The following is a 16,927-nucleotide window of genomic DNA, read 5'->3' as shown; positions in this document are numbered from 1 at the left end:
ACCTTTGCTTTTCTCCTGTTAATTATGTGGTCATAAAGAATTGTCACATTGAGGCACCCAATCCCTTTGGAAGCTTTCTGATCTGCTTTACTCCGTCCACGTTAACTGATGTGTCATTCCAGAGAGGCTACACCTGTGATGAGTTTGGCTCTTTCTTGCATTCTTGAGGGGGTGATTGGAGCTGCAATTCAGCAATCAGGGCTCAAGCAGCTGTTAGCAACCTCCTGAGCAAACACCGACAGACAGCCCGGAGGTAAACACAATACAGAGTAGCGATTTCTAAATGTCTAATTGAGTAGGAATAATGAAAACAAAAGATAATTAAAAAACCCTGCCCTCCAGCACGTAAACAAATAGTTCAGATGCACCGATTCCTCAGAGCACCAACATGCATACCATCGGGACAGCTTGGAGGTGATCTTTTTTACTGAGACACTTCTGAACTCTTCTATAGTGTGGAATATGATAATAGAATCTTAGAATGGCCTGGGATGAAAAGGACTTCAAAGATCATCTCGTTTCAACTCCCCTCAGGCAGGGTCGCCAACCACCAGACCAGGCTGCCCAGAGCCACATCCAGCCTGGATCTTAGTGCTTCTCAGCCTTTTCCATCTGGAATCCTAAAGCAACTATGCCTGCCACGACCCACCCATCCCCTGGCACTTTCTGTTGGCAAAAGGACTTGAAATTCAGCTCCCAGCATCTGTGGTGGTGAGAGGATTTGGGGCTGTGGTTGGACAACACGAGTTGGGTGGAGGGGGCTGGAGGAAGGCAAAGCCTTCTGCACAGAGTCTGTGGGAAAGTGTGGAGGGAGAGACGCTTTCTCTGTTGAAAGCCTTCTGTGACTTTTAATTTGTATTCATTTATGGCCAGTTTATTAGTATGCATTCACACGCCAGTTCTTTTCATTTTTGGGGTGCTGTGGGACAAATAGCTACGTTCCAATGGGCACAGTGGTGAAGGGTTGATGGTTGGACCTGATCTTATCAGTCTTTTCCAACCTTAATGATTCCCTGATTTTGCCCTTCCTCAGCATTCAGCCTTATTCCATGCTGTATTCCTGATGTACCCTCATGGATCTGGGGGAAATTGCAGGCTTTGTGCACCCCAGCTTCTGAAACTGAGCCACATGTTTAGTTGTCACTTACAGTGTCATGTTTTACAAATCCTCACAGCCCTTTTTGTACCTGTTCAGGCCAAATTCCTGCCTTGACCACAAGTGGACTGGAGTGTTACATGCTGGGCCAGATAGGAGCAGGAAAAAGTCTTGCTAATGGCTCCCATTGGCACAGATGTGCTCCAGACCCCAAGGCATGCCATGCTTATGGCCACAGGCACGAGCTGTGGGGTGGGTACGTGTGGGAGAAGCCAGGAGGGATGGGCTGCATGGAAACAGGGCTGGGTGCTCCCAGACGTGATTCATGGACAGCACATGCGTAAGTGATGGTGGAGGCTGACAAATTCCCTCCCTTCAATCCAAGATTGAGTGGCGCTGGATCATGTACGACGTGATGTGGGGTGTCTGAGACCAGCAAAAAAGCCAAGAGGATGGCTCACTTAAGCTTGCACTGAGCGATAAGGATGGATGCTGGTAGCACTTGCTACAGCAGCTGTGCAGCTTCTGGAGTCTGGCAGAGTGCAAAAAGTGCATTGCTGCAGCTGCTGACCGGACGTATAGCAATGTCTGAGGGCCGGGCACCCGAGACGTGCACACACATGCCAGCTCCATGCCTGAATGGAAAATAGCAGCATTCCAGGAGGTACTGAGCTTATCTACTGCAGGGAGGAGGTCCAGAGCGTGGCTATTTATATCAGCGTATTTAGGAGTGCGCAGTTGCATTTGGAATGCGGAGTCCCTGTGGGAAGAGAAAGAATTGAAATAAATTACCTTACAGATCCGAGTTCAGCGAATGTCACTGCATGGTGGGCGCAGGGCATGGAGCTCTGTGGACCTCGGCAGCGCCTTCAGATGCCTTTCTGTCTGTATCCGTGTAAGAGAACACATCTGAGGGCCAGAGCTGCCATTTGCTTAGCAGCGTATGAAGCAGGAAGCACTGCACATAATTCTTGTCGCCACCTGTGGAGGGCTGCTTCTACAGACCCCAAATAATTAAAAGCATGCAGCTGTGCTTTACCCTTGGCTGCCTCCTCAGCCACGAGTGTTCTCCTAGAAATCTCCCGCTAGTGATAGATTGGAATGCACATGGGAGATTGCAAAGCACATTTTCCCCCTCCTGGGTTCCATCCTGCCAGCAGAGGCAGCATGGGAGGCTGCGACACCCAGAGCACAGGAGGACAGCAGGAGGCTGAGTGCACTGCTCACACCTGGGGGTTTTGATAAGGAGAAAGCATCACTGACCAGAGGACAGCCCTGCAGCATGGAAAGCCAAGTGGGCATCCAGCCCAGATTGCAGTCAATCCACAACAAAAGCACCAAGTTCCAGTTTTAGTAAAATCTAGATGCCCAGAAGCATCATTTATTGCAAATCAGTTAACCAAAAAAAAATACATCATTTTTGCAAACTACAACTTTGCATGTAGATAACTTTATTACAGAAGATATCTTTTCTTAAACTACACTCTAGTTTATAAAACATAGGAAGATTCAACACCACGTGATGTTTTTATCACTCATTTTAGGGATGTCACAACAACAACGGCCTGAAATGTTCACTAAGATGAGTGCTCAAAGCTCTGTGCTTTGAGAAATCCATTTTATTTGGTGTCCTAATAGAAAGGAATGAGGAAGAAGAACCTTTTTCTTAGGCTTTGTGGATTAGCTGCGCTCTATCTGCCTGTCCCATAGCTCTAGTCACAGGGCTTTGCACCCGAGCGAGTGAGATCCCAACACCTCTACAAGGTGATATATTTCTGATATATTTAAGACTTGCTCATTTAGATTTTTGAAACAAAATCCACCTTCTTTTTAAAAACAAAACAACAACCAAAAAAAATACGTATTTACAAACATTAAATCTGCCACAGGCTTATACTATATTTTACACAGGATACACAGAACGAGTGAACATCAATACAAAGAAAGATGCAGCACTCCAGACTCCCAGGAACAAAACGTCAGCGGCTCCGAGCGCAGCCAGGCTGTGCTGCCCCAGCTCAGCCCAGTGGCTGCAGGGCTTCCTCACCCCTCGGGCTGTCTGCCTTCAGACATTCCCTCTACCATAGGCAGCCATCCTTAAAATAAGGATGTGGTTTACAAGTTTACATCGGCGTTTCTTCTTTTTTTTTTTGTTCAACAGTTACTCAAATGCAAACACACACAAAAAAAACAACAACCAGCAACTAAAACAAGAGGAAAGGTATTCAAAGTAAAAGTTCAGTCTCCTTTGTGTATGAGCTCCACAGCTGTGGGTTTGGTGCATACCCCTCCTTATGGGTTTGCCCTCTCAGGAAGTTTGGCAGATGCTCTTCTTGGGCTGTAGGGTGGCTGTTGGTTTGTTTTATCTCAGAACCTGTCCTTACAGGTCTATAAACGTGATTTATTTTTTTTTTTAATCATAAAAATCATTTAAATATATATTTATATATATATAAAAACGAGAGAGAACAAAAATTCCTATCATTGAGGCAAATATACAACTCTATAATACTGAAATTTAAACAAGGACCGGTACCATAAAATGTCCTCTCAGATAGAACAGCAAAGGAAACATTTTAAAGTACATTTCAAGAACCCACCCATACTGAATTTATTTCCCTATGGAGTGGCATTTTTAGTCAATTTTTTTCTTCCTCTTTTCTTTCTCACATCTCTTTCCGAATTGAAAGAGAAAACAAAAAAAATAAATTAATGGCATTGCAGAATCCTGAATGGTCGCTTATAGCTTTACATAAACATCTCCTCTCAAATCAGCACAACGAACCCCCGAACAAAAGAGAATGTCCCATAAAAACCTCATCTTTACGATTCCTCGAAACACAACTGGTGTCTCACATTGAGTTCTTAACAATAGAACATATAAATAAAAAAAGGGCAGTGTTCTCGTGTAAAATAAAAAGTACATAAATAAATACTAAAAAAAAAAAAAAAAAAGGAATTAATTTGTCTTTTTTTTTTTTTTTTTTAACTTTTGTATAAAAACATATTTAAAAAAAAAGGATCCTTTAATAAAAGCATCCAGCGTCCTGTTTAACAACAAGAGCTCTCAGGCTGCAGTCCCTGAGCCCCACTGGGTCTCACTTGAAGGCCTCGGGGATGTGTCCCATCTGTGACTGCATGCTGGTGGGGGGGCTGGAGATGCCCTCGGACCAGTCGGACACGTTGGAGTGGGGCGAGGAGCTCGACCACTGGTCTGGAGACTCAGGAGAGGGAGTGAGGAAGGGGTGGTCGGGCACCTGGAGCTGGTGGCTGGGGGTGTTGTCCAACGGGGAGGAATAGCTGTGCTGGGAAGGGGGGGTCAGGAACTGCGTGGTGGTCATGGGCTGCGCGAGGGAGGACGGCAGAGAGGTGGGAAGCAGCTGTGAATCTTGGGGCAGGATGGTGTGCACCGCCATGGCGCTGCTGCTCACCGGCTGCATGTCGGGCTGGCTCAGCTCAGTACCGAGGAAATTTTGGCCCATGTGGCCGCTGGCGTTGGAGCCGGGGTTGTGGTGCTGCTGCGGCTGAGGCTGCTGCTGGGGCTGCTGCTGGGGCTGCTGCATGCCGGGCTGCGGCTGCATGCTGGCCTGCTGCATGCCGGGCTGCTGCATCTGCTGCATCTGCTGGTTCTGCAGCAGGTGGGGCTGGGAGGCCAGCCGGGTGCTGGGCATGGCCTGGTAGCTCATCATCTGCGACAGGCTGGTGCTGGGCAGCCCGTTGTGCAGGGAGCTCATCATGCCGTGCTGCAGGTTCTGCGCCTGCTGGTGCGTGCCCGGCTGCATGCCGCCCCGCATGGCGCTGTACTGGTTCTGCACCATGCCGCTCTGCAGCCGGCTCAGCCAGTCGCACTGCCCGCTCAGGCCGGCGGCTCCACCGACAGAGAAACTCATCGGGGCGTTGCTCATGGCCGTGCTGGGGCTGGAGACGGGGAGGTGCGAGAGGCGCGGCGGCACCGCCTCGAAGGCCATCCTGCCAGAGCCGCCCAGGGTCATCTCCTGCTTCCCTGCCATGTTGAGGTGGTTGATGCTCATGTGGGCGTCGGGCATGCCAGGCAGGTGGTTCAGCGGCATGGAAGGGGACTGCTGGAACGGAGACGTCATCAGCGGAGGGGAGGCGACGTCGGACAGGTACCCATGGGGTGACTCCAGGGAGTCCACTGGGGACAGCACGCTGGAGTTGTCGAGCAGACAGCCTTTTCCATCTTGTGATTTTTTCCTCCGGGCTTTCAGGTCTTTGGAATCCTTGCCGTTGCAGCTCAGGCCCTTGGTGCTCGGCTTTCTGGCTTTCTTGCCCTGCACGGCCGGCTTCAGGTTGCCGATGTAACTGCTGGGGGAGCAGAGCGGGGGGGACAACGTGGGGGCCCCGAGCGGGCCGCTGTGCAGTGGAGGACTCCGCACCAGGTTGTACTCATCCAGCAGGCGCACGATGTCGTGGTGCATGCGCTCCTGCGCGATGTCCCGCGGCAGCCGGTCCATGTGGTCCGTGATGTCGCGGTTCGCAAAGTGGTCCAGCAGGACCTTGGCTGTTTCGTAGCTCCCTTCTCTGGCGGCGAGGAACAGCGGGGTCTCCTCCTAGAAACCCAGACGTGGTTAGGTCCAAACTCACTCATCTTCCAGGTAACACCACGTTGTACCCCTTACCAAGCACTGCATACGGCATAACCCTTAACACCAAACCCCACACCTGGAGTCACAGCAGAACAACAGTCTCAGTGCCAGGCAGTGTTGTATTACAAGCTCACACTGCCCTTTAACGTAGTGCCCAAATACTTCTTTCCCTGCCCACTGGTCAGCCCCAAAGACCCTACCTTATTGTTCTGCATATCCTTATTGGCACCGTTCTTCAAGAGGACGACTGCGGCTTCAACATTGTTCACAGCAGCTGCCCAGTGCAGTGCTGACTTGCCTACAGGAGAAGGCCAGGAAACAGCAAGAATTAGTGAGTGGGAAGGGGACTAATAAAGCAGCTCTCTTCTTCTTTAGCCTCCCACTGTACCCAGATCATCCACAGCGTTGACATCTGCATGGCAGTTGATGAGGTCCTCCAGCATCCCCTCCACAGCCAAGCGAGCAGCAAGGATCAGTGGGGTCGTCCCGTCGTGCATTCGGGCATCGAGATCAGTCGCCCTGTTCCTTATCAGGATCTGCCCCAGCCAGAGGAAGCATAAATGTTAGGTGGGACAGACCTCAGAGTTGCACAGAGCTTGCAAGCCCCTCCTGGAGGGTGTCACAGAACCACAATGGTTGGGTTGGAAGGGACATCAAAGCCCATCCAGCCCCAAGCCCTGCTGTGGGTTGCTTGCCATCCACCGGATGAAGCTGCCCAGGGTCCCATCCAACCTGCACCGCAGACCCAACACGCGGGACCAAATGCTTTCTGCAGAAAAACAGGGGTGCAAGGACCCGTTACCTGGAAGACTCCTTGGGCATCGGCAGAGACGGCGGCGTGCAGAGGGGTCCTGCCCATGTTATCCTGAATGTTTGCATCAGCACTGGCCTCCAGCAGGCGTTTGGCAGCGTCGGAGCGCGAGTAGCGGGCAGCCAGGTGCAGCGCGGTCTCGCCAGTGCGGTCGGTCTGGTTGTGCAAACTGGCACCCTGGTAGATGAAATCTGAGATGACTGCAGGAGCATCGTCCTCCTCCTCGCTGTTACCAGTCTCCAGCCCTCCTCCGCTGCACGAGGCGATCATGAGGGGCGTGAAACCATCTGAAAAGCATGGGGGAAAATCGGTGAGAAAAGGCTCGCTGCCTTCCTGTAACACGGGCGGCTCAGCGAGATGCTCTGTCTGCAATAGATGCTTATTCCTGTGGGTGCACACAGACTGAGTTCTTGACTGCTTCTGCACATCAAACACGAATATCCTTCCTCTGATATGGATGTGAAATTCCTCTGTGGCTATCTCAGCACTCTCTGGTTTTTCTGCTCCGTCTCCTAGCTGGCACACTGACATGCAAGGTGTGATCAATACGGAGGGTTGCTCAGCACAGACTTCAGTGTGGTACAGCACAGCCTTAGCTATTTTCATCATTTCAGCAGATGGTTTCAGAGAGATGGGGAAGACCAAATATTTGAAATAGTTTAAGTGTCTACTAATTATTAATACAGCCAAAAGCTTGGAAAGAAGATCATGAAATGTGCATTCGGAAGTGGATAATCTCTAAGGCCCCTTCCGACCCAAGGGCAGGGGAGAAGTGGAATGACTTAATAGTTCTCCTGTATCCTCTGATTTCCCTCTCCACGATTAAATAAAGAGATCTTGCTGAAAATAGAATTTGGCAGTGTCTCATGCAGAACAGCAACTGTGCCATGCAGAGGGGTGAGAGGTAACTGTGACATGTGGCTGAGAGGGCAGGGACAGCACGTTAAAAATGGAGATGGGAGCTGTGGGACTGCCCATCTGCAGGCAGTGAGGATTTGAGAAGAGCCAAAAAGAGAAGGCAGAGAGCCTTACCTGGACCTCGCACGTTGACATCCATGCAGTCTGCATCGATCTCGCCCTGCGGTGGGGTTGGGGCCATGGAGGAGATGCGGAGGTCGGCAGCATCCAGGTGCTGCTGAGTCCACTGCCTGTGGTCTGTCTGGTCATCTGTATCAGGCAGCATCGCTTGCTCCTCGAACTGAGGGACAACAACAAATGCTGAGTGTGGGATGGGGGAGCTGAGCTGAGCTGCAAGGTGGGAAGTTCTGCAAGCTGCACGGGTGTGTTTGCATTGCAAGCAGGTTTAGGTTTAGAAAACGGCCTTGGGAAGTCCCAAGGGACATCTTGTGTGCTGCTTTCCATGGAGCTCTGTTCTTTCCCTGCCACAGCCCAGAGAGCAGCTGCTGCAGCGCAGAAAGGGAATCCTGCAAGCAGCTTACCCTGAACTTCTTGGTGTCCAGGGTCTCCTCGTCACCCCACTCATTTTGGTTGTCGTCCATCAGCGTGCCGTCAGAGGCATTTTTGAGGGGTCTTTGAAAATAAAACCATGCCAAGAATTAGTTCCTCTGCAGGGACAGATCTGTGATGGGCTGTGCTTTAAACTTGCACAGAAGAACCAACGAGGCTAATTTTCAGGACATTCCCCTCAAGGTGCCTTTCATACTCTCCCAAGAGCCAACGGACCAGGAAGCATTAAAAAACCTCCTCCAAACTGAAGTGTGGTTTTCCCAACGCAGAACAATACAAAACCCCACTTTTCTCCTCCCCACCACCCCACCACAATGCCCTAGAGAACAAAACCAATGGGACGGTTCAGAAGAGCCTCCAAACAGCCCCACTCTGCTGTGCCTGGCAGATAACAAACCCGTTACTCACTTCAGTCCAACAGAATCTTCCCCAAGCGGCTCTCGGCGCTTCTTCTTGCTCGACTCCGTCACTTTGAAGCCCTCTGGGAACCAGAGCTGGCCATGCTCCCTGCGCCGCTTGCGGGACACCAGCACTCCCAGTCCAATGAAAGCGAGCAAGACCAGTGCAGCCAACACCACATACATAGGATACAGCTGGGAGTTCCTCGCGGGCTCCGCCGTTTCACCTGCAAAGCAATGGGGCACAGAGAGATGCTGAGACATGAAGCTGCATAGCAAACGAGTGACAGAGTGGAAATGAAGCAAAATTAGTTAATAAAGGGACCCGAGGCTGATCTAAATCAGCCCCCTCCCAAAATAAGGTCATTTTATACGCTATTAATCAGAATTGCAAACTATCGGCAAATTCTCCGCTGCGCAAGGCAGCCTGCATCAGGAGACAGCTTTACTTTTTTCTCCTTTAAGGAAAAGGATTAGCAAACTTCAAATCACTGCGCTTGCATTGAGCTGTTAAGACAAAAGGATTTAGGGGGGATTTTCAAGATGCAAACTTCAACTCCTTGCATGTCACTGATTGATTGGAGCTGGTTGGGCTGCGTGGGCTTTTTTTCTTTTTTTTTTTACTTTTATAGTGATAATGATTTTGAAATAAACCTGGAATAAGCAAAAATCATAAGCATTTTTGGTGTTGTTTTTAAAAACAGACTTAAAGGAATAAAAAGATGCATTAATTATGAAAACCAGATTGTGCTCAAATGTGGCACCTGAGCCAGCAGACCGATAACTGAGCACGGATGAGGTGGGGAAGTTTCAGGCTCTCATCAGCTGCACTTACTCTTGACGGCCTCTATTTTGTAGGGAATGTTCAGGTTGCCCAGGGAGGCCAAGGCCCCCAGGAAGGCTGCCACATCGGTTGCACTCTGGAAGCACTGGGAGGACGACTGGATGCACTGCCGGTTGTCAATTTCCAAGTAGACGATGGACCTGTGAGAGAAGAGTCAATGGGAGATGAGGGGCCGCCATCAAACACCCTGCAGGGCAGTGGGCAGCAGCAGCAGTGAGTCCATCTCGTCTCTTCCCCGTGGCTCGAGCCCTGGGCTCACACTGGTGGTCAATTGGATCTGCCTCCATGAACACTGCAAAGCCTGACTCCTTATCTACAGGAATGCGAGAGAACCTGCTGCACCATGCTCTGAAATTACCCAGACACTACAACATCGTAAATAAGGCTGTTTGGGAGCCACAAGATCTTTCACATCAGTTTCACTGCTCAAACTCCTTTGGTTTCGTTGACTTTTGATTAAGTCCACAGAGAGGGAAGGTCAGATCTATATGTTTATACAAAAGAGCTCCAAACACAGTCTGCAGCGATTGAGTTTTACAACAAAGCTCTCGGAAGCATTTCCCAGGGAGAACCTGAGGCTTAGCCCAACGCCTTCCTGTGAGCAGACATCAGCTGGGCCAGCCCCCCCGCCCCACAACATCCAGTGCGGGAGCCCCACAGCACCGTGCAGAAGTTCAGGTTGGGTATTAGGAAAGATTTCTTCTCCAAAAGAGCAGTAATGCATTGGCACAGCTGCCCAGGGAAGTGGGGCAGTCACCATCCCTGAAGGTGCTCCAAAACTGTGGAGATGTGGCACTGAGGGCTGTGGTCAGGGGACACGGTGGGACAGATTGGGGTTGGGGATCTGAGAGGGCTGTCCCAGTCTTAATGATTCTGTGATTCTATGCCATTATTATCAATGCACAAAACCAACCCTGCTCTGTGACAGAGGCACCCACCGGTCCCCTTACCCTCTGATGTCCATCTGATCCAGCTCTCTCTTCTGCCTCCTGCCAGCCCTCGAGTAGAAGCTGCTCTTCACTTTGTTGATGACAGCACTGGACATATCTGCCCAGTCCTCCGTTGACCTCTTGATGTAGTGCTTTTTCAGCTCCTCCTCGTTGCCGTAGTAAGGGAAGATCATGTACTCTCCCTTGGCGTTCTTCTTGAAGACCACATTGGTGTGCAGCACGCGGCTCAGCTCCCTCAGGAAGTTGAAGGAATTGTTCTTCAGGTTCTCGGGGGTGATGAGCACCACCACCACCAGCGTGCCATCCGCCAGCTTCTCAGGCATGTTGTTTGCACAGTCCAGCCCGTCCCACTCACACTCAAAGTTATTGCAGCCCTGGTCACAGTGACCATCTGAGAAGTGGTCCTTACAGTACTGGTCGTACAGGGGGCTGGGCAGAAGGGAAGAAAAAGGAATGAATTAGAGCAGGCACTGTGAGTGCTACGGGTCAACGGTTGGACTAGATGATCTTAGAAGTCAAGCTTTAATGATTTTATGATTCTATGGTGATTGCTAAGGAAATAGTTTGCGCTTCCCAATGAGCTCTCTTTTGTGTAAATATTATGTATCTTAATGGATATGGGACCAGTTGACATGGAAGGCAATTGTGCCATGCAGCACTGCAAGTGCTCATCTGAGGGGTGAAAGATAGCAGCTGTTGTGTCATAAGACACAGCCTAGATGACAGAGAACAGGGAAAAGTGCTGTGAGCTACATTACAAGTCACATATCAGATGCAATGGACAAATTGCTGAGACTCAGAGAAGACACGAGGACACAACATAGTTACTCAGATTAGAATTTCTCCAGGAATCTGGGAGCAAGTCCCTGCTGTTGTCAAAGACAATGATTGCCATGTGCCTGGATGCCCACATCATCACGCTTCCTGCTTGGTCTTCCCTACACTGAACCTCACTGTGCCACTCCTGCTGGTTGCAAAATTCACATTCGTGGCACGATGCAGGTCAGGGCAGTGAAGCCAAACCGAGAGCTACCAAGTGTGCACAGAACTCTGTAGGACCAGGGGGAGCTATGGGGACTTGAGATGCAGCCCTACGTGCAGGAGAGGAGAATGAAGGCACAGCCAGAAGACCGCAGCGCTCACGGCTTCAAAGCAAGAGGACCAACAAGCCACTTACTTGCACTGCCCCTCGTACTTCTGGCAGTCAAACCCATCATACAGGCAGCCCGCGTTGTTGCACTGCGAGTCACACTTGCCATCATTGAAGTACTTCCAGCACTGCAGCGACTGCGAGCAGTTCTTCCAGGGGTCATTGAAATTGAGCGAGCAGTCACCGCCATCCCAGCCGCAGGCGTGGTTGTTGCACTTCCCATCGCAGATCTTATTGCCTGCATAGCTCGCGCAAACGGCGATCTCACACTTCTCCTCAATTTTGGGTGGGATGATGTCCTGCCCGAAGCCGCCTGGGAAATCGAAGTCGAGGATGTGGCAGTTGAGGCCGTTGAAGTTGGCGGGGCAGTTGCAGTGGTAGTAAGGGGAGGCATCGCTGAGGAACTCGCAGGTGCCCCCGTTGTAGCAGGGGTTGGAGATGCAGGGGCTGCTGGCCGGGTATTGGCACTCCGGGCCCGTGAAGGCTGCTGCACACACGCACTTGGAGCTCTTGTGCATGGAGATGCAGGTGCCACCATTCAGGCAGTGCAGGGTCCCGCAGGTGTGGGAGTCGTTCTCGCAGGTGGCACCCACAAAGCCCTGGGGAGGGGACAGCAAGGAGGGGTCAGTCACTAAGACCCATGTCCTGATGCACAGTGTGTGCTGGGAAACTCAGCCCAAATGCAGCGAATCAGATCTAAGGGCACGGCTGCGGTGCCACCTCTAAAACTAGCGATGGGCAAAATCACCTACGGCACAAACCCCATTAGAGCATCCCCCTGAAAACAAAGGGAACTCTTCTCCATCTCTGCCTGTCCCAGCTTTACATAGCACAAACCTTCATCCACCAGGCAGAAAGGATCCTGCCCCACAGAGCCAGGTGTCACACCGGCAGCGCTGCTCCTCCCTGCCTCAGCAGGTGAGGAAAGCTTGGACGCATGGATTCTCCTCCCAACAGAAGGGGCTGATTTCCCCACGTTCAAAGCAGGAGCACGGTGGGAACTTACCGGAGGGCACTTGCAGATGAAGCCACGGCCGGTGTTGCTGGCCACAGCGCACGTTCCCCCATTCCTGCAAGGTTTGCCCTTGCAGCCATCCACCACAGTGTCACAGCGGCGCCCTGCAGAGGGACAGGAAGGTGTGAGGAGCGAAGCAGGGCACACGAGGTGCTCGGGGTGCTCTGCAGGCAGCGGTGCTCACCTGCGTAGCCGGGCCGGCACTCGCATTTGTAGTCATTGACCCGCTGCACGCAGTTCTGGGTGCCGCGCGCGTCGCAGGGGTTGGAGAGGCACTCGTTGACGTCTCCCTCGCAGCGCTCCCCTACAAAGCCAGGGGGGCAGATGCAGCTGTAGCCACCTACCCGATCCGTGCACTTGCCATTGTTAAAGCACTTGGGCCCCAAGGTGACAGGATCAAAGAAAGGGCTGCAGTCATCCACATTGATCTCACAGTGCACCCCTAGAGAAATGGGGGAACAACCCACACAGCTCATCAAACAGTATCTTGGGGCTTAGAGGTCCCTCGTGCGAACCTTCCCTGCGAAGGGGCTGAGCCTGACCAACTCAATGGCAGTCTGAGCCACCGCTCAGCGGGAAGCACGCAGCCCATGCAGCTCGTGCCCAAGGCCGCATGGCCTTGATGGCTGAGCCCGCCAGCAACGCAATCCTCTATTGCTGCATTTGCTTCTGCAAGCCCGAGCAGCTAATGAGCAGATACCAAGGATATCTGCATTCCACCCACTAATGCCCCAGCCTGGGGAATTAATTTACCTTGAGTTCCTCTGGGGCAGGAGCATTTGTAGGTATTGATGAGATCGATACAGGTTCCTCCATTCTGGCATGGGTGGGACAAGCACTCATTGATCTCCTCCGAGCAGTTAACTCCATGATAACCAGCCACGCACTGTGAGGAGAGGAGAGCTGTCAGAGACCTTCACCCAGTTGCTGCACAGCGCACAGGACACACAAACACCTGATCTACTCCCGATCCACCCGAGTTACCGCAACTCCCAGGAAGAGCCCAACACAAGAGAGCAGCTCCCACCTCACAGGAATAGCCCCCCAGGTAGTCCGTGCAGGTGGCTCCGTTCTGGCAGGGGTTTGGGGAGCACTCGTCCACTTGCTCCTCGCAGTAGCTGCCCGTGTAGCCGGCCTGGCAGCGGCAGAAGTGAGTGTTGCCACTGTCCACACAGAGCCCTGAGTTCCTGCAGAGATGAGCGACGTCGATACCTGCCAGGGAGAGCAGTGAGATGTGGGGACATCAGGGACACCCAGGGAAGTGGCGCATCCCAAAATGGTGACAGCAATCCTTGGGAAATCTGGGGAAGCCCAGGCCATGCACAGGGTATACGATGGCAGGGATGTACCTTGCTGCTTTGCAGCCACCTCGCAGGAGACGCTGGGGACATCACAGTAGAGCCCCGTCCAGCCACTGTTGCACTCGCAGCGGTACAGGTTGTTGGTCTGCCAGCACTTGCCCCCATTTTTGCAGGGTGAGGAGTCACACCAGCGCACCAAGTTCTGTGCAGGGAAAGCAAAGGAGGAGGTCAGGCCCAGAGAAGCTTCTGTAGGATGAAGCCCCATCCCTGCATACAGGGACCCCTGGAATCTTCTCACTACCTGGCAGTTGAGCCCAGTGTATCCCTGAGGACAGGTGCACTTGTACGTCCCATAGCTGTCCTGACACGTGCCTCCATTCAGGCAGGGCTTGGAATCACACTCGTTGATGTTGTGCTCACAGTAGCTGCCCGTGAAGCCGGATGGACAGAGACAGGTGAAGGTGTTGATGCCATCCACGCAGGTCCCCCCATTGAAGCAGGAGCTGGGAGCACAAACACCACATCCTCATGAGTCACCCCCATGGCTGACACTCATGGTACTGGACGCCAGTCCCGAAACCCCTCTAAACCCACCCAGGGACCCCAGCCCCACGCTGGCAGTACCTCTCAGTGCAGTCGGGTGTGTTGTTCTCACAGTGGATGCCGCTGAAGCCGGAGGGGCAGGTGCAGGTGTAGCTGTTGACGCAGTCGGTGCAGTTGGCCCCGTTCTTGCAGGGGTTGCTGGCACATTCATTGATGTCCTCCTCACACTTGAGCCCGCGGAAGCCGGCCAGGCACTCGCAGAAGAACGTCCCGACGCCATCCGAGCAGGAGCCACCATTGTGGCACGGATCTGGACATGGGGCATGCGTGCATTAGGTGCAACGGGTCCAATCCTGGTGTTATCCCCACACACAGAGGGATGGGACAGAGGCCAGCCCAGCCCCAGCTGGGAAAGCATGAGGCACACGGGACACACTTGCTCACTGCCTGCACGTCACTGTCCCCCCCCCAGCCTCCTTCCTGCCAGCCACCACCTGGCCTAGATTGACGCAGCCTCGCGGGGATGGGGCCGAGACATTCCCAAAGCCCAATACAAGCCTGGACCCACACACAGACACAGCTTTCTGAGCACGGGGAGGCTGGTCCAGCCCCAGGGACCTGGAGAACACACACAGCCCTGGGTGTCCCTGGCTCTTACTGGGCTGGCAGTCGTCGATGTCGGTGTCACAGTTGCGGCCTGCGAAGCCCAGCCGGCACAGGCAGCGGTAGCTCCCGTTGGTGTTCTGGCACGTGGCCCCATTGCGGCAGGGGCTCTTCACGCATTCATTGATGTCAATCTCGCACGTCTGGCCTACGGGACAGCAGGATGGGGACCGTGTGAGCTGGGGGGCACCGGCAGAAGCACCAGGGCTGGTTGCTGTGCCCTGGGCCCGCCTGGCAGAGCAGGCTCACCTTGCCAGCCAGGTGGGCAGCTGCACGAGAACCTCTTGTAGTCCTCCGACTCCCGGCACTCGCCGCCGTTCTTGCAGGGGCCGCCGGCGCAGGGGGCCAGCACGTCCTCACAGGTGGCTCCTGCACAGGGACAGGTGCCCACTGACCACCTCTCAAGGGAAAATGGTGACCACGCAGCCTCCACCTGCCCTCAGCCTGCTTCCTCTGCAGGGCCTGGGCCATCCACCCAGAGCCCTTTCCTCCATCTCTTATGACCCCTGGCCCCCACAGATCTTTAAACGCCTGCAATCTGGGCCTCATTAAAGGGCTGCACATTTCCTCTGGAAGGGAAGTGCTGCTCAGGGTGTCTTCCCTTCCAACCCCCCCCCCCCCCCCACTCCATTGCTCTTCCTGTTTACATCCAGCCAAGGGGCACGTTCCCTCCGAACCCTTATCTTCCCTGTCAGCCAGTATCTCCCAAACTGCCCTTTGCTATTTTCCAGAGCCTTCCCCTCCGCTCCTGCCCTATCCCCATCCCTTCCCCCCAGGGGTTTCTATGACCACTGCCGAAGGCAGGAAACAGCTCATGGCTTCCTGCTATTGTGCTCTGGCTGCTGCTCTGTGCGAGCGGAAGCGAGAGGACGGCAAACAGGAATCAGCTCAGCAGAATCACCAGGCCCTGAGGCCTCAGACTGCTTTTTCCAGCCTTGGGCACCACAGTGGGAGAACCAACAAGGTCCCCATGGCAGTGGGGTGGGTTCCCAGTGCCTCTGCCCACTCCAGTGGAGGAAGACGAGGAAGCTCTGACCAGCTGGTCTTCAGTGCTCCTCTCAGTTTCCTCCAGCTGTGCTGCAACACAGGGGAAGCGTAGGGGAAAACCAGGAGCAGAGGGACCTGTTTGCAGCCTTATAGGAGGGCTGAGGGGCTCCTGCCCCCTCACCTGTGTAGGGCAGGAGGCAGTTGCAGGTGTAGCCGGCCACATCGTCAATGCACGTGCCTTGGTTCAGGCACGGGTTGGAAGCACATTCATTGATATTGGTCTGGCAGTTGGGTCCTGGGTTAGAAAAAAGGAAATAGAGCTTTAAAAACAAAGTGGGATGGAGTCACGGGCATGGAGAACCTCCTGCTGTCAGCTCAAGCCATGGGACCCCAGGCTGCCAAAGGTCCCCAATTCCCTGCTGGCATAGGAACCTCCACTGTGCCTCTAGTGACACCTCTGGTCAGTGGGGACATCCTCCTGGAGCTCCCACCCAGCCCCTAGCACAGGGCAGCATCCTCAGCCACATCCTTACCGCTGAACCCTTCCCTGCAGGTGCAGATGTAACCGCTGGTCATGTCCTTGCAGGTGCCACCATTCATGCAGGGATTGGATTCACACTCATTATTGTTGATATCACAATTTGTGCCGCTCCAGCCCGGGTCGCAATCACAGCGGTAACTTCGGGGAAAAACAAGAGCATAAAGCAGAGGTTTTGGTGCCACCTGACCGTGCTTTGGTGTGAGCAGTGCTGTGCCCCAGCCTACCCGTTCAGCCCATCGTGGCACCTCCCGTGGATGCAGGGGTTGCTGTTGCACTCATTCACTTCGGACAGGCACTTGGGGTCATGGAAGCCCTCGGGGCAGAGGCAGGTGAAGCCATTGATGCCATCCTTGCATGTGCCCCCATTGTGGCACGGATTGCTGGCACATTCATCGATGTTGATGTTGCACATGCGCCCTGGGAAAGAGGTGAGCAGCAAAGTGTCAGTTCTAGCAGGGACACGGCACTGAGGGTGCACGGCCTCCTGGGGACACGCAGACTCCTTCAGATATTGGAGGCTCAGGTCTCTGGGCACACACGTGTGCCAGGCCACT

General features: G+C 53.3%; 1 protein-coding gene across 2 annotated transcripts in view; it reads right to left on the bottom strand.

Annotated features, from left to right (window-relative positions):
• Positions 1-4,103: 4,103 nt before the first annotated feature.
• Positions 4,104-16,927, bottom strand: part of NOTCH1 (notch receptor 1) — a 33,609-nt gene continuing 20,785 nt past the window's right edge. The window contains exons 13-34 of one of the 2 annotated variants that reach the window (XM_048965963.1): positions 16,598-16,790; positions 16,366-16,511; positions 16,014-16,127; positions 15,095-15,214; positions 14,841-14,993; positions 14,264-14,492; positions 13,941-14,142; positions 13,688-13,841; positions 13,366-13,550; positions 13,092-13,224; positions 12,523-12,780; positions 12,330-12,442; positions 11,351-11,922; positions 10,174-10,602; positions 9,215-9,363; positions 8,390-8,606; positions 7,954-8,044; positions 7,547-7,712; positions 6,506-6,801; positions 6,092-6,239; positions 5,904-6,001; positions 4,104-5,667 (exon numbers count right to left, since the gene is read on the bottom strand). In XM_048965963.1, coding sequence (XP_048821920.1) covers positions 4,195-5,667; positions 5,904-6,001; positions 6,092-6,239; positions 6,506-6,801; positions 7,547-7,712; positions 7,954-8,044; positions 8,390-8,606; positions 9,215-9,363; positions 10,174-10,602; positions 11,351-11,922; positions 12,330-12,442; positions 12,523-12,780; positions 13,092-13,224; positions 13,366-13,550; positions 13,688-13,841; positions 13,941-14,142; positions 14,264-14,492; positions 14,841-14,993; positions 15,095-15,214; positions 16,014-16,127; positions 16,366-16,511; positions 16,598-16,790 — 5,639 coding nt within the window. In that variant the 3' untranslated portion in view covers positions 4,104-4,194. The remainder of the gene's footprint in view (positions 5,668-5,903; positions 6,002-6,091; positions 6,240-6,505; positions 6,802-7,546; positions 7,713-7,953; positions 8,045-8,389; positions 8,607-9,214; positions 9,364-10,173; positions 10,603-11,350; positions 11,923-12,329; positions 12,443-12,522; positions 12,781-13,091; positions 13,225-13,365; positions 13,551-13,687; positions 13,842-13,940; positions 14,143-14,263; positions 14,493-14,840; positions 14,994-15,094; positions 15,215-16,013; positions 16,128-16,365; positions 16,512-16,597; positions 16,791-16,927) is intronic. The other variant, XM_048965964.1, reaches the window with a different exon arrangement.

The sequence above is a fragment of the Lagopus muta genome, chromosome 19, assembly GCF_023343835.1.
Source record: "Lagopus muta isolate bLagMut1 chromosome 19, bLagMut1 primary, whole genome shotgun sequence".
NCBI classification, from domain to species: Eukaryota; Metazoa; Chordata; class Aves; order Galliformes; family Phasianidae; genus Lagopus; species Lagopus muta.
The sequence above is the reverse complement of the archived record's forward strand: the minus strand, read 5'-3'. Positions and strand labels throughout refer to the sequence as shown.